Source organism: Vigna unguiculata, chromosome 1, assembly GCF_037176805.1.
Source record: "Vigna unguiculata cultivar grain cowpea cultivar isolate G323 ecotype 2 chromosome 1, ASM3717680v1, whole genome shotgun sequence".
NCBI classification, from domain to species: domain Eukaryota; kingdom Viridiplantae; phylum Streptophyta; class Magnoliopsida; order Fabales; family Fabaceae; genus Vigna; species Vigna unguiculata.
The window spans coordinates 34,359,843-34,382,120 of record NC_140792.1 but is presented as its reverse complement, the minus strand read 5'-3'; the positions used below and the strand labels follow the sequence as shown (position 1 = coordinate 34,382,120).

General features: G+C 37.0%; 1 protein-coding gene across 1 annotated transcript; it reads right to left on the bottom strand.

Moving 5' to 3' along the window:
- Window positions 1–702: 702 nt before the first annotated feature.
- Window positions 703–18,802, bottom strand: LOC114192097 (uncharacterized). The gene is made up of 9 exons (XM_028081682.2): window positions 18,122–18,802; window positions 17,664–17,804; window positions 15,815–16,198; window positions 5,812–5,916; window positions 4,312–4,452; window positions 2,367–2,570; window positions 1,554–1,646; window positions 1,330–1,441; window positions 703–1,032 (listed from the first exon to the last, which is right to left on the bottom strand). Exons 1-9 carry the CDS (start codon window positions 18,596–18,598, stop codon window positions 989–991), a joined length of 1,701 nt encoding a protein of 566 aa, XP_027937483.1. The 5' UTR covers window positions 18,599–18,802; the 3' UTR covers window positions 703–988.
- Between the last annotated feature and the right edge of the window lie 3,476 nt (window positions 18,803–22,278).

Below are 22,278 nucleotides of genomic sequence, written 5' to 3'. Positions count from 1 at the left end.
AGAATCCACTTCATAAAGCCAAATTATTGTATAAATGGGATAGATTTCAGTAAAATTGAATTAGAAATAAGTATTACTTCCTTAATATGACATTAAAATTATAAAAGTTTATCCTCGTCAAAAATTATAATATTTTTTTCTCGTATTTAGATGTAGATTTTGTGTTACATGTTATTCTTTTTCAATTTTAATATCGATTTATTGAAATTGAATTAAACATAAATTACTCTCCCTTATTATGGTTAATTTATGAATAAAGATATTCATCGAACAAAACACATTTAACATACTTTGATATTATGTTATGTTAGGAACATATTCATCAAATTGTTTGTTACTCAAACTTTAAAACAAATAATTCCTTAACATATGGCTAAATGAAAAAGTAGGCGGTTAATGAATTATATTCATTACATCTTTCATAGCAGTATACGGTAAGAAAACGACTTCATACAAGTTCAGAAAACAGATATTAGCTATTTGTACAAAAGCAAAATTCAGCCATTTACCAAGTGTGTATGGTTTGTGTCCAATACTCTGACTCACTTTTTCTTTTAAATAGAAGCTACACCCAATGACTTGTAAACCAGCAGCGTTAATATACGAAGTGAATTCCTAAAGCGATAGAACCCAACAGAATTCTCAAGTAAACGAAAATCGAAGTTGGGAGATTGACAGTACACTAGATGTTCGCCGCTGGAATTTTCAGAAACGCGCCATTAAATTAGGCTAACAAAATATTACAGTAAATTATTTTCACAAACAAGAAAAAAATATTACAATCAGATTAGCAACTGTATTTTTCATCGATTCTATGCACCGCTGATGCCACGGCATAAATAGTTGTCACTCTAATTCACCTCATCTGAACTCAGCTACCTATGCCGCCAATAGAATTGGCAATGGGAATAGAAGAGGAAGTGCAAAAAGGAAACCAGAAACCTCGTTCCTGTACCATTAACTGTGCCATTGCATTGTCTGACAAAGATCAATCGCCTTGTAGAAAATAAAGCTGACGAATGTTTCCGGAACCTACAACAACAGAAAAAAGTTATTACTATTATCCGCTTAGCCTCCTCTAGAAAATAATTAGAACAACCAGCTCTGTACCAGACTTCTTGTATAATATATATATATATTGTTCATCAGTTGACTTGTGATTGAAACTTCTATTTAGAAGTTTGATTCTTTTAATTTCTTAAAGCTGATTTTAATTTCTTAAAGAAGTTTGATTCACCTTACTTTCTACGCTCATTTTATTTTCTCCTTCAAGTACTTGTAGAAAAAGCCCACTTACATTGGGCCTAAAAGGCAAAAACTGATAGTTACCATATAACCAGTCCCTGAAGTAGACATGGAGAGCAGATGACAATTCTCGTTTGCGACTTTCTTCTAAAGGTGCTTCTCGTAAGAGCTGCCTTATCTCCTCTAAACTTTTTTGCTGCAAAGATAAAATCCATTCAGAATGAAACATATTTCACATCCTTAAAAATAAAACACTTGATTGGAAGTCCAATAGTTCATATACTAATCAATTAACAGCATATGCATACATTTTTATTCTGAGATGCCATATAAGCATCTGGTAACGTGAATGGGTTGCCTTTTGTAGCCCCAGTGGATTCTCCTCCAAACCAGTTGGGAATCTGCATGACAACAAGCGGACAGAGTAAAATCACGACTAAATAAAGATTAAAGAAATGCACCTTGAACACTGCTCATACCTGAAAATTTACTTATCATACACACAATATCAATGTTTATAAATACCAGCCCGTTCCATAAACATTAAAGCGGGATAGAGTATAGAAGAGTAGCCACTACTTTGAATTAATTTACTATATGAATTATTAATAATGATAAAAATTACTAAAAATTTATAAAATTCATAATTAAAAATAAAGTGCCACAGGTGTCTTAACTCAAACAAAATATACAAATACCAACAAATTCAAATAAATGTCTCCTAGCTAAAAATTATCAATTATCAATTATCATCTTCTAACTCCAAGTCTTTTAACATTATCGCTATTTGTTAGAAGTGGGTATCTAACACTATTAATACATCTCTAGATTTAACTTTGGATATTAAAATCCCAAAATCGCCCTAATGTCTTCCATCAGAGGAATTCTATTGGAATCAACACAAACTGTCGCTATAGTGCTTGTTATGGCTGTTGTTAAGCCCACTATTTGATCGGCTATGGCCACGCTACAGCAGCCTCTGTAGCAGGTAGGGGCCGCTCGCACTACTTAATACCCTGGACGATATATTATCTAATGGCAAACATGAATATCCATTAAAAGGCTGCCTACACCAAAAAGTCCACTTGTCATACAAGTCAGTAACAAAGAAAAATTCATACCACAAAATAAGTGAATTGATCTGGGTCCACCCGCATAGCAGACTCAGCTTGAACATCAGAGACACCAGCTGGATGAGACAATGAATCATGCGGATCAACCATGCCCAATGCTAGAGGCTCATCCCATCGGTTAACTGTGGGCACAATTCCAACTTCGTCCATATGCTCCTCCAATTGGGAATAAAAAGTATTATAGGGAGCAACCTGTTAACATTATAAGGAAGATTTCAAACAAGGAATTCGGCAGAGAAAAGGGAGAACTATAAAGAAAAATAAGCATACATTGTAAGAACAAAAAAGCTAGTAGTGTCACTAGAAGCATAAATGTGGTCAGGAAAACGACTTCAGTAAGATGCTACTTAGAGACCATATTGTTTTTCGAATTAAACAAATACTATATTTGTAGTCATATAAAAGAATAGTTAGTAATCTGTTAATAGATTTTGAAGACAAACTCAAAAGGCTTGTTCTTGCCAAGCACCAAATATACTGATACAGGATGACTTTTAAGGATTTATCCATTTCATCATTTAAAGCTTTCTTATGGCGATTGGGTTAACCTTTTTGTTTCTTTCTCAACTACTCTTTATAACTATGAATGTACTGCGTTTTAAAAATTAATAATCAACACATTAGAATTAAAAATTGCAAATAATACCAGTACAGCAACAAATTACGACCCATAAACAAGCTCAAAGTAAACCTATTTACAGTCTAATTATTTCATCCACTCGTGTATCAGTCACTTACTAATAGCTAGAGAAACTATTTTATCCACTCATGTGTCAGTGTCACGATTCAAAAGCACTAGGCTGATAGTAATTTTATAAATAGTAGCCCAATATTTTGCAGTGATTTCATTAACTCCTTTCTGCACATTTGAGGAAAAAAATGTAGTAACAAATAAGGCTAAATGACATCCCAATGATTAAAAATACAAAGATATTGCCGCTTGACACTAACCCTGTAAAGGGTAAACTACATTTTTCTTTATCGGCAAATGTTAATTGTTAGTTTTTTTATCAGTGGAGAAATTGAACCCACAACCTTTCTCATCCGCACTTCTAAACCCATCAAACCAACCTTATTTCTCCAAATTGTTAGCAGAGGATCGAACCCACGACCTTTCCCTCCCTTCCTTTCCATCTAACCACTAAGTTACCTTATCACTCCCCTAAGAGCAAACTACAGTGGTACAAAAATAATCTAAGAGCTTTCCGTTACAATTTCTCTCTATCTCTCTGCTTGTATGTGTAAAGAGAGAGAAAGAGACTCAGATGAAATTAAATGTGAGGAGCAAAAGTATAAAACAAATTATTTAAATTAATAATTAAGCTTAGTATATTCATTTTCATTCTCTTTCTTCCTATAAGATATTTATTGAGTCACAGTCAACACAAGTGTACTCACCTCAAAAGAACTTGTAAAGTTTTACGTTTCTTTTTATTATAATCAAATAATGACCTTCCAAAAAAAAATGAGATGCATTATTTTTTAATATTTTAAATATTTTCAACTGACTCGTGAAGTTGTTTAAAATATTGAACATTTTTCATACTTTCCCTGAAGTGTTGAACTTAGTCTCCAAGTGTATTGAGGTGTTGGCATGGAACAAGTATCTGAGCTAAGTTTCAAAAGAAATAAGTAGGCAGCTAGTGAGGAGTGCCTAATATGTGTTGTATAGCTACACTGTCAGAGACATGTCCAACACTACACCTCAACGAAGAGCACCATGTTCTGTAGGTACCAACCTATATTCTGCAAAATTATACCAATTAAGCCACAAAGAACATCACAATTCAATCTTTTTAATTCTTCAGTACAAACATTTCATGATGCTTTAACATAGTTCCAAAATCTATTGGCTCATTTTCATGCAGAAGCCAACCTGGAAGGCCAGAGTACCAACTTCACTAAAAATGCAACGGTAAATGAAGAAGCTCACCTGCAGTTTATGGTTATCACCAACAATAAGAGGTTGCTGGTTCACTCCCAAAAAGAAAACACATTCCCGACAATTAGCAATACAAATGTGTTTTGCTGCTACGATTACATGAACTCTTTCACAATGTTCTACTCTGACAGCCTGGCAAACAAAAGTACGAACCCAGAGAGATCAACTTCTTTTCTGCAAATTAAGCGTCAGCTATTCTACTAGTAGGCAGAAAATCAGTAAAACGCCTCCCCTCCCATTACCATGTCGTACCAAAAGAATTCAAAATAATGAGTAAATAGTTCAATTGTATCTTTGAAAGTAGTAGAATGCAGTAAAGTGAATCCAAAAGGATAAATCAGTATAAATAAAAAATAAATAAAAAATTGACACCTAAAAGTACCTTATTGAAAGGTGTTATATTAAATGATGACAATTATGGCCCGTTCCAATTCTCCATAAATACTTCCAGGGGAGAAAAATAAGAGAAAATGAAACCAGCTCCTCCACAGGTAACATTAGCTTGTGCATATGTTACAAATAAGATTCTGAAGAAACTGAAGGGAAATAACTCATACTCATAGATACCACAAATCCACCATAAAAGTATGGCAGATGGCATTGCGGCCTATGGCAGAGGTATGGGGCTATAACATGCACAAAAGACATAATAACATAAACTGCAGACTCGAACTAGAAAGAAGAAAAAACTTATGATAAAAAAACAATAGACTAAAAATAGCATATTTGATAAACTTTGAAGACAATGTCACAGATTCAATAGTTCACTCAAAAGTAAAAGAAATCAAGTTCATGTAACAACCAAAAATAAAAATAAATGAGCATAAGAGAAGTAGACTACAAGGGGGAAGAATGCAGTGAGGTGGAGCACTAGGGCCAAAGAAAAAAGCAGAGTAACAGAACTAAAAAAACGGAGACAGAATCAATTGAAACAGAAAGAGGTGGGTCGCTGGAGAAGCTGGCCAGAAAATGGAAAAGAAAAGGGAAAGAAACAAAGAAATAAACCAATAATGGAGAGAGAGACGAATTGGCAGCCAGAATATGGGTTGCTGCCAGGAGGAGATGATGTCAATGCCTTCATAAAATATACATGGAAGAAGAGACTCAAAAGGAGTGACCAGACACACTGCTGGATGGCTAAACAAGTATTTTACTGCTTTAGGGTTTCAAACAACTTTTGGTGATGGGTTATAACATGAAAATCTTTGGGTCAGTCCCACCCATTTCTGGGCGAAGGTTTCTCATTTGTCAGAAAGCACATTTGGCACCACGGACATTGCAGGCATCATGGCCTGCCATAACAAAATGGTCATGCCATAGCCTTCGCATGGGAGATATCAATTCTCCACCCCTACATACTGCCATTCCGACATCATGCCCACCGTTTAACAACAATGCATTTTGGTACAAAAACAAATTTCATAATTGTTCATTCCTTACAGAATCATTATGCTCCTTTCACAAGCAGGACACAAAGTTACTAAGTATTACCTTGCCTACTGCTCCCAGAACTATTGTTGCATCTGAACACCCATAGACAGTAGCATATCTCAAAGGAGCTAAGATGTATATGGCAGACTCGTGGCAATTTAGAACCTGAATGATCAAACAGAATTTCTATTAGCATACTACATATATAGTTATAAACAGCAATCTAAACTGACCTCTCAATTTACGAACACACATGAAGTAAGATGCAAAAGATGGTGATTCAAGCAGTAAAAACATATATTCACTCAAACAATACCATACCATAAGATGGTGGCATATCTTTTTTTAAGGAACTAAATTTTTGAAAAGTTTGGTAGAGATGCTCAAAAACTAAATCAACATGAAAAACCAAACCCTCTTTTCAAATATGACTATAACAACCAATATCAATCAGAGTTGTTAAATAGCAGCTATAGTGGTGATATAGCTCAATGCATAGCAGTATCTCTCCCATCCACAATTTTGAATCCATCTTCTATTACAACCTCTATCATTGTTGTGGTTAAAGCAAGCATCCTCTTGTCATCTTTGGCGAGTACCCAGCCAAATGAAATTTAGGGGGGAACTTGTTTTAGGTTATATAATTGCAATACCAGAGTTGAGAAATAAAAGAGACTAATATTGAGAGAGTTAGAGAAAGCTTAAACACTCCTCTCATATGTTTTCATATTTATATTGATAGAGTTTTGATACAATGAGTATAGGAGAGAGCAAAGATCAACCTAGATCCTCAGGTACTAGGTACAGCATATAGCAAATTTCAAATACAACTACTTTCTACCTATATTTAATACCTATTCTAACCCTCTCCCTACAGTTGGAGCATACAAATTGTAAATACCAAGCTTGGAAAAAATAAATTTAGTTAAGGGTCCCCTAAAGGATTTTGTTAACATATCTACAAGTTCATCATTGAATTTGACGAACTCAGTACAAACTTGTCTAAGGATCATTGAATCCTTAGACAACTTTTCACCAACAAAGTGACAATTAATTTTTGTGTTTAGTCCTCCCATGGAACACTATATTGGAAGCACCATGAAGAGCAACCTCGTTACAACAATACATTTTCATTTGTTGAATCTCACAAAAGTTACGTTCTTGAAGAAGTTGTTTCACCCATAAAAGTTCACAGGTAAGAGACGTCATTGTCCTATATTTGGATTCAGTTGTTGATGGGACAACTACTTTTCCAAGAAATAATATTTCCTATAAGGAAAACACAATATCTTGTACTAGAGCATTTGTTAGTAGGGGAGCCTGCCCAATCATCACCACAATACTCATAGATTTGGGTATTTCCTTTATCTTCATATAGCATACCTTGTCTTGGACCTCTTTTGAGGTATCTTAAGATAGGGATAACAGTATTCCAATGGTCAAAAGAAAGAGCCTACATAAACTAACTAACAACACCAACTGCAAAAGATCCCTATTGTTGAGAGAAGAGGACAATATTCTATTAATAAGCATTCTATTAATAAGCAGGTTTAATAGCCCTTTTGGTCCCAATTTTTGTCGAAAATATTGAATGCAGTCTCAATTTTTTTCGTCTCAATTTAGTTCTCATTTTTGTTAAAAGAGTCAATGTGGTCTTGATCCAGACCGCCACAAACAAATAATATAAAGATAGAAAAAAACTAGGTAAAGGTGGAATGGATACGGTAATAGTATTATTTATCGCTGAAATCGGCAAAAAAGAAGATGTACTAGAAAGGATACGTCTTTCTAATACCCCAGAGCACTGCTCCTTACAGAGTAGCGTAACAACTACTCGGTCCAACCATAACACGTTCCTCTCTCCCCCTCTACTCTTGTACCTCCTTAATAAAAGGGATTCTATTCTCTCTCTATAACTAATTCCTTTTGCCAGCTCATTTTTTTCCTTTTCTTTTGTAAACAATCCACTCTTTGGGCTTTGTGGCTGCTTCTTGGACAATCCTTTCTTCCGGCCCAATGCTTACTACTCGATCCCCATCATTGCCCCCTCCATTAATAATAATCTTGTCCTCAAGATTCAAATGAGGAAATTGGCTACGTATGACCACAACATCTTCCCAAGTGGCTTCTTCAATTGGTTTTGCAGCCCACTGTATCAACCACTGTTTTACTTGTTCACCCTTTTTAACCACTACTCGCGAAGCCAACACTGTGATTGGAACCCATGTGTCAACACAATCCCCTCCCAAGCCTGTAGGTAATTCAGACTGCACTTGGTAGTTTCCTATCGCCTTTTTTAGCAAAGACACATGAAACACAGGGTGAATTCTAGCTGTCTCCGGTAACTTCAAGCGGTAAGCTACAGTTCCCACACGACCAATGATTTCAAAAGGCCCATAATACCTTGCAGACAATTTGGCATTAATTCTGGATAGGACAGATTGTTGTCTCTGAGGTCTCAATTTCAAAAACACCCAATCTCCTATGTCGAAATTGCGTTCTTTCCTTTTAAGGTCAACCTGATTTTTCATACGCTCCTGGGCCCTCTGTAAATGGTGTTTGAGCTGTTTCAAAGCCTCATCTCTGTCTAAATTCTCCCGTTGAACAACTTCCACTCGTATTTCCCCTTGAGATCCCCGTATTAACGATGGGGGCTTCCTGCCATACACCACTTCAAAAGGAGTGGTTTGTGTGGACTCATGGAAGGTAGTATTGTACCAATATTCCGCCCAAGGTAGCCAATGACACCATTCTTTAGGTTGATCAGTCACAAAACAACGCAGGTATGTCTCGAGGCAGCGATTGATGACTTCCGTTTGACCATCCGATTGTGGGTGATAAGTTGTTCCCATGTTTGGAGTCGTGCCCTGCAACCTGAAAAACTCTTTCCAGAATTGACTCATAAAAATGGGATCTCTGTCGCTCACAATTGAGATAGGAACATCGTGTAACCTCACTATTTCTTTCACAAACACCTCAGCCAAAGTTTTTGCAGTATAAGGGTGTTTTAACGGAAGAAAATGAGCATATTTAGAAAGTCTGTCCACTATGACAAATATAGCTTCATACCCTTTAAATTTTGGCAGCCCCGTGATGAATTCCATCGAAATATCATCCCATACTCGCGCTGGAATGGGTAGTGGCTGCAAGAGCCCTCCCGGGGACGTCGCAAGATACTTCTGCCTCTGGCACGTATCACAAGAGCGCACATACTCTTGAACTCTTTTTTTCATGCCTCTCCAGTACAAATTAGCTGCCATCCTTCGATATGTTCTATAATACCCCGAATGTCCGCCTTGAGGGGTTGAATGGTATTCTTCCAACAACTTTGGGATCCAAGCAGAATTTTCGGAAAGCACCAATCTGCCCTTGTAGAAAAGAGCCCCTTGTCTATACTCAAATCCCGCCGCCTCTCTTTCTCCCCTATTGATCTGGTCAATAACTTCCTTAAGCTTAATATCATTATGGACTTCCGAAAGGACAATATGGCAATCCAACCACATTGGAAAATGTGTTAATACTCGCAATTCTCCCTCGTCTATCTTCCGAGATAAAGCATTCGCCCCTTTGTTTTCACTTCCCGGTTTATAAACAATGTCAAAGTTGTATCCTAACAACTTAGCCATCCAATTTTGTTGATTGCCTGTGATGACCTTTTGCTGCAATAATTGTTTTAAACTTTTATGATCTGTAGTGACCAAAAATTTTCTGCCCAACAAGTAAGGACACCAATGATTTATAGCCAAAGCAATTGCCATCAACTCTTTCTCATAAGCTGATTTGCTCAGATTTCTTGTTCCCAAAGCCTTGCTGAAAAAAGCTATTGGGTGTTTATTTTGCATGAGTATGGCTCCGATCCCCAACCCCGATGCATCACACTCCACCACGAATTCTTCTTCAAAGTTAGGCAAGGCCAATAGCGGAGCTGAGGTTACCCTCTTCTTGAGTTCTTCAAAAGCTATTTGGGCCTCCGCGGTCCACTTAAAAGCATCCCTTTTTGTAAGGTCTGTTAAAGGTTTCGCCACCTTCCCATAATCTTGAATAAATTTCCTATAATATCCAGTCAGCCCAAGGAACCCCCTAACTCCTTTAACACTCTTAGGAACCGGCCAATCAACAACTCCCTACACCTTTGCTGGATCGACTGCCACTCCTTCTCCAGAGACAATATGGCCAAGGTATTCCACACATCTTTGAGCAAACCAACATTTTTTCTGATTTGCAAAAAACGTATGTTGCTCCAACACCGACAACACCTCTTGTAAGTGTTTCAAGTGATCAATCCAGTTTGGACTATAGACTAAAATATCGTCAAAAAAGACCAACACATATCGTCTAAGCTTCCCCCGGAACACCTCATTCATCAAAGCCTGAAATGTCGATGGGGCATTCATTAGGCCAAAAGGCATTACAAGATACTCATAATGTCCTTCATGGGTCCGAAAAGCGGTCTTGTGGATATCCTCTTCTCGCATCCGCACTTGATGGTACCCCGATTTCAAGTCTAATTTCGTAAAAAATTTGGCCCCATGGAGCTCATCCAATAATTCTTCTATCACTAGAATTGGGAATTTATCAGGTATAGTTGCTTTATTCAGTGCCCTATAATCAACACACATGCGCCAAGATTGATCCTTCTTGCGAACAAGAATGACCGGGCTGGAAAAAGCACTATTGCTATGCCTTATAACTCCATTATCCAATAAATCCTTGACCTGCCTTTCTATCGCATCCTTCTGGTAGTGTGCATAACGATAAGGACGAACATTCACTGGACCCTGTCCTTGAAACAAGTTTATACAATGTGACTTGGCGCGTATGGGTGGAAGCCCCTTTTTCTCTTGGAACACTTGCGCAAATATATCCAAAATGGCATCGATTTCTTCTCGCTGTTGATCATTAAGATGGCTTAATCGATCTTCTTCTTCCTTTGGGCGACGAATATCAAGGCGCATCATAAGCCCATCCACCTGCCTTGAATTGCTACCAACCAAGCCATGCAGTGTTGTTTGAGATGTCCAATGTTCCCCAATTCCGCGTAGAAGTACTACAGTACCTTGAACATTTATTTTCATGGTCTGTAGCTTCCAATCCACCACCATTTCTCCTAGAGAAGTCAACCACGCAATCCCCAACACCATATCAATGTCTTGTAGATCAAATGAAAAAGCATCCAAGACACACTGCAACCTACCCAACTCCATCGGGAGATTACGACATATGCCACTTGTGTCAGCACGATGGCCGTCGCCCATCAAAATGCGCATGCTAGGCGTGGGCTCCTTCTTCCACCCCATTGACTCCACTAATTTTCTTGAGATAAAGTTGTGTGTTGCGCCGCTATCCACCAAAACGCAGACTCGAATCCCGTGAATCCTTCCCTCGAGTTTCATGGTTTGTGGTTGTTCCCCCTGCCGCTGCGAAAGGCATTGTAAACTGAGGGTACTGCATTCACCATCGTACGGGTCTGCGGCAGCATCTTTGCCCTTCTGCAACTCTGGGTCATCCTCACTATCGTCCAACTCATCTGCTAACATAATCTTTAGATGTTTGTCAGGGCAAATATGTTGTGGACTGTACACACCGCCGCACTTAAAACACAAGCTTTTTTGTCTTCGTTCTAACAAGTCCCCATAGAATAAATGCTCGACCCCTCTATCACGTGGGCCATTCTTGGGTCGGTCAAACGTTTCGTTTTTTGAGTTGGGCCCATGTCCACTTATATCTCCAACGGACCCATAATGCTTGACACCTCTATCACTGGTGTGTGAAGGTTTGTTAGGAAATGTGAAATTAGACCTCATAGTGGCGTGGGACCCACCACGTGAGGCAATTCTCCCATGTGTAGGGTTTACATTGTCCTTTCCCTGCAATTCTGCTTCCACCGCCCTCGTTACATTCATGAGACGAGCCCTCGACAACGTGCCCAAAGCATGTAAACTGCGTACCTTCCTCCTTATGTCTTCCTTTAATCCATGCAGAAAATAGGCAAAATATTGTTGTTCAGGAATTTTGGGTATTTGAGCTGTCAAGAATTCAAAATCCTGAATATATTGTTCAACGTCATTTGTTTGTCGTAATGCCGTGAGCTGGTCATAAGCATTCCCTTCACCTAATCCGCCATATCTATCCAACAAGGCTTGTTTGAATTGATCCCACGATAAATCTTCTTCCTCATTTATCATGAATTAAAGAAGTGGATGGTTCCTCCCTCCATACATAGTTGCGCCAAATGGATGCGAACTTCATCGGTAGTCTCTTGCACTTGAAAGTAAACTTCCGCTCTAGTTATCCACCCCGCAGGATCCTCTCCCATGAACATGGGAAGTTCCACTTTCTTGACAGATTGTCGAAATTCATCCAGTGAAGCACCCTGTAACTTCTTTGGGCCTCGACCCCCGCTACCCATTGTGTGCGTCGATGATTTGGTTCCACCGTCTGGGGTTTTGTCCATCTTCGGGATAAGGTTCCCCGAATTCTCGTTGTCAGTTCGCCATGACCCACCCACATTTTTGGAAAGGATTTCCAACAACCTTGACTGATTGTCAGCGTTCTCTGCCCGTAAAGTCTCCATTGCCTTGTGATTCTCGAGCGCCTGAAGACGCATAGCATCCATGGAATATTTCAGGTTGGTCATTTCTTTTTCCAACATATCTAAACGTGAATCCATGGCTATTCCCGTTTCCGGTGGCTCCGACGTTGAATCGCTGTCGTCTACGGTCTGTTTCTTGCCGGTCTTCTTCCTCGGGGGCATCCACAGGGCAGGTCGGACCACTGATGCAGACCGCCACAAACAAATAATATAAAGATAGAAAAAAACTAGGTAAAGGTGGAATGGATACGGTAATAGTATTATTTATCGCTGAAATCGGCAAAAAAGAAGATGTACTAGAAAGGATACGTCTTTCTAATACCCCAGAGCACTGCTCCTTACAGAGTAGCGTAACAACTACTCGGTCCAACCATAACACGTTCCTCTCTCCCCCTCTACTCTCGTACCTCCTTAATAAAAGGGATTCTATTCTCTCTCTATAACTAATTCCTTTTGCCAGCTCATTTTTTTCCTTTTCTTTTGTAAACAATCCACTCTTTGGGCTTTGTGGCTGCTTCTTGGACAATCCTTTCTTCCGGCCCAATGCTTACTACTCGATCCCCATCAGGTCTCTTCCATTTAGAAGGTAACAACATGGAAATGTAAATGACACTTTCATATTTTGATAACCTACTAACAAAAATAGGAATAAACACCCTAACTTTCATATTCCTGAGAATGCAAAAAGATTTCATGAAACAAACACCTCCTTAGAGTTAATATTATGCCAATTTTTATGCACCTTACTTTCATTTGTGAACAACATAACTTTTTTCAAATACATCATTGATATCATACAAGATATTTCAAACATTGAGTGACTTCTGCTATTAGCCTATGATGCTATTTGCAACATGACATAACAGATTATTGGCTTTCCTCCATTTTCCAAAATCCACAAATTGATAACACTAGCTGATAACTAAATTTCTATATTCTCATACTAAGGCTTATTACACCCCATTAGGATCTTTATGTTTTATCTTTCACTATTAGCTTGGTTTTTCAACTTTTAGAAAGTTTAAGAGCTACAGCACCACTTGGCACCATTTTATTCGTGCCCTGCACATTTTAAAACCATGCTCTCTATGTTGGCACCATTGAGTGGCGCCAGCGCACATACCGCGGCGCCCAACGCAGCCAAAAACGCAGGATTTTCAGCTCTGACCTTTGCTAGTTATTTTTCTCATAACTTTCTTTACTAGTGTCTAATTGAATTTATTCTTTGTGTGTTGGATTTTAGACTCAAAGAGCTTTAATTTGAGTGCAATAACATATTTTTTGGAGTTTTGAGCTAGATACAGTTTAATTTGGAAAATCGTGGACATTTGCAAGGATTGGTTGCCAGCGTTGTTTTAGCTTTTCTTGTATGTAGGGGTAATTTTTGTATCCTAGGGTGTATTGTTCTTTCTCGCAAACTTGTATTGTGGGCTGAACATGGAATAGCCCAAAAAGAAAGAAATTAGGTTAATTTGGTGCTTTTGGAACGTGAGACAGCAGCCATAGGGAGGGAGGCAGAACATACTTCACTGGGTTTTTTTTTCACGTTTTTCTCTGCTTTTGGGGTTTGGTGTTCTGTAATCAATGGAGTTCCATGGATACTCACTTTCAAATTTTCTTTGCAATGGAGTATTGTTGATTCTTATCATTCCTTTAATCTCTATGCATTTCCATGCGTCTCTGCACTAGCTCTCAATTCCTAATTCTGCTTTACTTCCATTTCATTTACTGTTCTTGCTGTTCTGGCTTTGCTTTTATAATTTCTTGCACTTCTACCAATTGGTATTAATTTCTAAGCATTTTCTACCAATCAGAATTTCATTTCCAGCTATTTCTACGGATTAGAATGTATCTTTGCATTTGTTTCATTTCATTTCAGTCTTACACATTTACGTTCCTTGTTTTGCATTTTCATTCACGTTACTGCACTGTTAATTTGTACTTGCATTTTATTTTATATTTTTGCTTTGTCGTCACATGTTTATGTTTCTGGACAATTTCTATTAGTGCACCTATGTCTTTGTGTTTCCTTTACTCAGTTTCTTGCATATTACTTTTAGTTTTTAGATTACGCTTTGCTTTCTATTGTTCATTTACTTTTCATTGTTTCCATTCCCCAATTCTTGTTTTGTTGAGAAAGAAATTACTCAATGAACTCAATTGAAATGTTTTCCTTGGATCGATACCTAAGTTGACCTCTATACAACATTAGTTAAGGGGGAAAATTTAGTTTTATTTGATGAGGCTTGTGTGACACAAAACTCACTAAGCATACCATCAAATGCAGACATTGGTAATACATGCATTTCACACTTTCTACAATTTAAAAACCAATGCAATAATATATAATAATGATAATAATAATAATAATAATAATAATAATACAAAGTACAAAGTACAAACAAATCTTTCATGCATACAGAGAGTGGAAATATGATAGGATTAAGATTAGCTCTGGTTCAAAATAGAATAGGCAGAACAGGGAAAAGGTAGAAAGGAGAAATAATGAAAGAATTTTGTTAATTCTACAAACATGAACAAGGAGTCTGTAGTGCCACCTTAAAGGGTTCGTTCGCTCTTAAAACAGAAAGTTTTAGTTACTACAAAATAAACTTCCACTGCCTTCACAGCTGCACCCATCTCCCTATTTAAATACATGAACCCTAACTGTCTGTTTAACTAACCTGAGCAGCCCACAAACTCCAGTGTTTCCTCCACCTAGTATATACCCTCCAAACCTAATTCTCAAGCTGGAGCTCATGCCTAACATAATGCATCAAGCATTTAGAATAATATTCAAATCGTGAACCTAAATCTATAAGCAGATAGCTTGTTCAGACATAAACAGACAAACCCTGGCAGTTTCAAATTGCAAACTTTCAGAAAATTGCATGTGACCAATACCAAAAGACAAATTTTAGTCATTTTTTATTACATCAAGTTGAAAACTATGAGCTACATAGCTATTTAGAAGCAAATGTCCATCTAGAGTATGCTGGAACAAACAATACTTACTTACCATACTTAAGAAATAGTAGATTCATGTGCTCAGGAAATTGCATATTCAAGTACACCAGTTGTTTTACTCGTGTATCAAGGAAGTTGCACATGTTTTACACTTTAGCCTAGAAAATAGCCCACTTAGACAATTAAGAGTGGGTTTGTGAGGGTGTGCAAGCTCTTGTGTGTATTAAGCATAAAAACCAACTAAATGAGGTCATTTCGTTCAGAGTTTCTCCCTAAAATATTCTCTTCATCATTTAGTAATTTCATCTTAAATTTCTTCTACAGAATATTCTCTTCATCTTGCCTACTACACTTATCAGCATCCCTATATGAAAACATAATATGAAGGGTTAAGTAGCTATTTAGGATCAGTAGCCTCAATGATATATCAAAATAATCCCAAATGTGAGTAACGTTATACTTGAAAAACAGATAAATATATGAATATATGTATTAGAAACAAACCTTAACAGTAGAACCTTTAACGTCGGGTGCATGCTTCATATATGACGATTTGGAAATCCCTTCAATGAAACTTGCACCTCTAGTACTGGTTGAGACCTTATTAACTGAGGGACTGGATGCATCAGTCATAGCAACATCGTGATCAGAAGGAGAAACTGGCCCATTTTCCTTAGAAGAAGTCCGTTCAGAAATATATTCCAAAGCAGCAGCAATATTTTGTAGAAGCCAATCATGAACTTGAGCAGCAGGAACAGGAACAGCAGGCATGTCAGGATCTGAATTTGCAAAAAAGGGAGAAAATTGACTGAAAGAATTTCCTTCAGATCCCTTGTCACCAAACTGAATTAGAAACCCAAGGTGCTCAAAACTATCCATGGTTAAAACCTATCAATTAAGCAAAACAATGTTAAGATAATAAACTAAAAAAACATAAATTTGATTCAATAAAAATTAAATTGCTGTAATGAAACATTTAATCAAAGACAAGTTAAAAAAAGTTTGAAAATTCCTATACCTTTCCATCCAGTAACAAACTGTATGATCTTAGGCTACAGAGTCAATTTTACTTGGGAGGGGAAAACTTAGAAATGCACCACTTCCTAAAACTATCATGCCCCAATTAAAAGGTGGTACCATTTAACCATGTGATAATCAATGGCTCAGTAAAAGAAATTGCATGTTGATGTCACTCTAAATCTAGCATATCCTTTAATTGTTATGATTACTAATCACTAATGACATTGACAGCCAAACAACAAGGTTATATACTTTGCCACGTGCATATACAATAAGAAGCGCACAGAAGTGAGGGGACTGGCATTAAAATCAAGAGATGTTGGCTTTGCATTAAAAAGAAGGAGAACATGCTGGCATCCTAATCAAATTAAACTATAAGTTGTGCCGTTAACAAATAAGAACAAAGAAATGGCCAGCAACCAAATTGCCTGTTTTTATCCCTCACCTCAAAACAAATAAATAAATAAAAACTGTTGCTTTTTTGTCTGTAGAGATTGAGCAATCATGCTAACTCTATACTGCACGATGCATGACATGTATATGAATAGACCAATTCAATTTCACTCATTATTAGTACAATTTGTCAGTCAGCACATCCCTAACTCAGTGGACCAAAACTCAATTAGAAGATCACAACCCCGGGCAACTCTAGAAGATCACTCAATTGGAAGATCACAACCCCGGATAACAAAAGCAAGAATTTCAACCAACACAGAGGCACTTGCACAATATTCTTATCTTACATGAAACCCTGCACGGCCTAATAAATCAAAGAAGAGTGAGACAAGCTACAGAAAATTGGTTTTTCTGCTCCCCATGAGGATATTGCAATGCTCACAATATATCACAAAAACAGAATAACTAGTTGCAATCATACAGGATGGTGACACAGGAGGGAGGGTACCTATCTACTACAAAATTCTTAATAGCCGATGTCTTCAGAGTATATGCTCAAAATATCAAGTTCAGGGTTCACACAAAATTAATAGCAACGAGAAAACAATGTAGTAATATGATTAAGTAATAAATAAACAGTATCATTCTACAGGAGCTAAGCAACAGTTGATCACAAGAACAAGCATACAACAAGTGATGCAAAACTATTTTCCATGGCATTCAAGAAGATCTCTTTTCTTGGATTGCAAGGAAAATCGCCAAAAGCACTATTTGAATTACAAGAATATATCTCACAGATGAAAATAAAATAAAAACAAAACTAAGAAGAATAAACACACAATGCAGTTATAAACCAAGTATTTTAAATTGAGAAAATCAGAAATAAAGAATAGCATTCAAAATCAGCAACAACCAATAACACAGCAAATTAACAAACCATAGATTCTTCGCCTTCTCCATCCACAGGCTCTGCTAGAAGAGACAGAATGTTAGACAAGTGTTTTTGCAGATATGACAACTGATGCGCCTCTTCATCACTCTGCGATGGCATAAACCGCCTACTGTTGCTGCGAACAAGCTGCATACCACTTGACATCAGAATCAACACAGTTTGTACCAAATCAACGACAGAATAAATCAAAACAAAATTATCAGCAGTTTAATACAGTAATCAAAGAGAAACTAAACATAAAGAACGAAACAGCAACGAACATCTGCTACAAAAACTAATCCAAGGCTTCAAATGTGAGAGTCACCACCATAAAATTAATCCTACATTACAGTAACTAAGCAATGCATTGGTCCGGAACAGCACCGTTGTAGCTAATAGCGCTTAATAACAAATCGAATTACCTCACAAAAAATGGAAGAATCGAAGGAAAACGTAGAATTCACCTGAAGCGGCGAGAGGGCGGACAAGTAGCCATCGAAGGCGGAAGTGGAAGGCCAGACATCGACGACGGCAGCGGAGTCCTTGTGCGTCCGCGGGAGGAGCCTCTTGTAGGATTGAATGTAGAGAAACAGTACCAGATCATGCACGTCGACGCCGACGGAATCGGCTTCGCCGAGCTTTGCGGCGACAAGAGGTTCGGAGTCGGATGGCAGAATCGAGGCGAGCGTATCGATGACGAGTCTGGCGTGCTCAATGGAGATCTGCAATGCCTCAGAGATGGCCGCCGAGCCGACTCGATGGTTGGAGGATAACTCTAGAAGCTTCTTCTTCAACGGAATTAGGGTTTGCGCGGGGTCGGAGAAAATGAGGCGTGGGATTGGCAAGAGGCCGTGCTCAAAGGGCTCCCGCCTTGGGTGAATCACGGTGGTAGAGTCCCTCGCCAACGAAGAAGACGTGCATGGCTCCGTTGGTTCCGTCATGGCAACACAGAGAAAAAATTCATGCGAGAGAGAGGGAGAAAGAGGGAGGGAGAGTTGCAGATCTTTGAATCGGGAGGAAGTAGAGGGAGAAGAGAGAGATGCGGGTGCGTTCTGGTGGGGTTCACCGCATGGTGTGTCGATACGTGGCGCCTTCTTATTGGTTCATCAACAGTTACCATTTGAAGAAGCTTTGCCCTTTTACTCTGAAATGGCATTGATGCAATTGTACTTTGAGGCATCCCATCTTACATGTGTTTTTCATTAATAGATGTGTTTTTCAATTTTATCCACACTGCGTTTTTCATTTAATAACTCATTCAACAATTTATAGAAGAAAAGTGTTCCTCATGTAACTTTTATTGTGATTAAACAAACTCTATTGAAATTATACATTTTTAAGACATGTTTATTGAATAAGTTAAGGAATTTACGAATTGGACAATATACAACAATGTAAAACTAGTTGCTTTTTTCTTTGTAACATGATGAAGTTAATGAAAAAATGACAAATCTTAAAGTTTATTATAATAACAAAATTAATTAATGAGAATGTTAAAAAAATAAAAACTCTTTTGATTTTAATAATCATACATTCTATTTTTTTTCTTACCTAAATTTCTATTTGTTCTTATAAACACATTTTCCAAACCACTTATGTTCCTAACTTTATCCAATAAACTACTTATTTTACTATTTAAATTTTATGAAGTTGATATAAGAATGAAGTTTAAATTTTATTTTTAACAAAATATATTTAAAATTGAAGGTTATATTTATATGGGTTATAGTCATGGTCAATGTTGTTATGGGTCTTTATTTTTATATAGTGTTTAACTTTGTCTTTTCTATCCAATGTGAGGCTTTGACTCACACTTGGACTATTCCCACCAGTTTTATCATTTAAACAAAAAATAAAAACTTTGTAAAACAAGTTTTAAAGTGATACGAAAGAATTTTGAAAAAAGAGTACATTTTTGTCTTGTCATTGACTAAAGAGAATTAATCTGACTCATACTTAACAAACTCAATAGAATTAAAATTTGTTATTATGTGTTATCATAAAAATCTAGTCGTTTGTGTCTTAACATTATCTTCTTATCTACATGAAGAGTATATAAATTAATTGTTGGGAATTGCTCGAATAAAAATTTATCTTTAGATAAGAAAAAGTATTATTGAGCATTAAAGTTTTTGTACTATTAAAACTAGTAGGTTGTTTATTGTAACACCTCATTTAATTTATAGTCATAATTAAAGGTAACGTTATACAGAATAATACAAAAGCACAGTCTTGGATTTAAACACGCCTCCTTACAACAACCAAGGCACCCACGATGCCAAAAAGAAACAAGATATAAAGTTTAATAGTATCAGATAGAAATTTAAAGGACAGACTAGTACAGGGGCCATAACACTAAAGAAAAGCCCAAAAAATAAACATGAAGTCCAGTCCAGGTAGACTATGCAGCGGAATCATCTCTTTCCTGTTGACCTCGAGTACCTCTCGCATCTGTTCCCATAAATAAATTGATGATCATCGCAAAAGTAGAAAAACAACATACAAAGGATAAGCTAAAGTAGAAAACAGTTTATCATGCAATCACATGCTATTTCACAATCAAAGTAGTATATGTCATCCAAACATGTTATGACTCCTCAAGCAATAACTAGACTCGACACAACTCATCCGGATACATATAATCTGGTCGGATTCAGCGGATGCTTGCACTTGTGGTGGATTACCCTGCTCACCCCGAGCTAAGTGTTACAAGTGTTACAATGTTTCAATCCCCCACACACAAGGTTAGCCCTTAATGAGTTTCAGGTCTCCTGCTACTCTCACTACAGGAGTCGGTAGGAGTCAATCTATTCTAAGTGAGACTAACTGACTCCTTAGAATGTTAGGATGCTTACCAAATTATATAGATGGGGCACCACCATGAATCCTCACTAACAAGGGTCATGGAATTATGTCCCGACCACTGAAGGACGACTAGGAAGTCTCACCTAGAGACTCGTGGATTTACGTACTAACAACATACCAATCACATTCCAAACAAACAAATAATATTGATCATGCATTTAACACCTCATGTCATCCTTTGTAACCCATCCTCATTCATATTCCATGTTGATTTCATACCATCCCATTCTTCCCAATTCGGGGATATAGAACTTCACCTCATACCAATACCATGCCATCAATGTAACATTATTGTTCATACCGAATTCATGACCACATATATAACCAACCATTTCATTGAAATCGCATGCCAAGATTTATCCAAGTTCATCATTCACAATCCATGAATCACATCACTCATGCAAATTCATTCATCTCATACTTTATAAATACATACCAAGACATACATATATCACAAAATAATATTCATCCCAAATAAATGAGTGTCAACATTTAAGTACCTATAATTCCATACAATCAAGCACAACCCACAACCATAATTCTTACACCAAAATTCCAAAGAAAATTTATTATCACAAAACCAAAATCATTGTAGTAATGCGTGACACATTTTTCAAGCTACAGACATCTAATCGACGATCCAACCGATCAAACCATAAAAGAGAATGTTATGAACCAAATATCAAAATTTGAGCTCAATCCAACGATTAATGAGTCGAGAAAGTCAATTTTACTAAAACTGCACATATCCGTAAAATACACAGTCGCCCAGCGACCAAGTCAACTCGCCCAGCGACTATGCAACGCATCCAAACGTCAAATATCACAGTTTCATGAATATTTGAACCCCTAACTCAGAAATATACCAAAAACTAACTAACATTTTCCCCAATCTTTTCTCGTATTTCACAAAACATTAATCGCATAAAATAGAAATAATGTGAAACCCTAGCTTCCCTTAACTGGAAATAAGCTAGACACTTAAGCGGATGAGCACTACAGATTTAAGAACTGAAAATCTCAATACAGAGGGAGCACGATATTATTACGAGAACCTAACGACAAGCACACAGATTAAACTAAATGGGAATAATATGCATCGAAAGTTGTTGAACTTGGATAAATCCCAAACCCTAGCAGAGCGTTATGTTGAGAAAGAGAATAAGAAAACTGTGTTTGCAAGAATGCAAGAGGGGGTTTGGCTGCCTTAGGGGCCTTGGACACCCTATGGGTCAGTCCTTAGACCCATTAAATTAGGGACAACCCTTTAAATTTATGGCAAAAAAAAAAAGATTTTACATTTATGACTTTGCACAATTGATATTAACATCTCATACATTCCTGCCATGCATAACTAAAATAATTAAAATCTCATAAAAGTGTAAAATTTTTATATCACAATAATTAAAGAAACAGAACATAACACCACGAAGAACGAAAATTATTTAATATAGAATAACAAATGGGATAATATGACCTTGGTCCATATGAGAACATCATATCAGAGTAAAACGGATTATTTTATAAAAGTCACAATTTTTTAAACATAATCTAACCTAAGTCATAGGTACCATTTATCAAACAAAACCCATTTTGTTAGTCGTAATGTCGTTTAGCATTGTGTGACTGTAATACAACAATATTATAAATTTAGTATTTTAAATCAATCGATTAAATTGGGTTTAAATTTTTTTTGATATGTCATTTGCTTAATAGAATTTGTTGTAATTGACAAAAATAAAAGTTATCCATTACA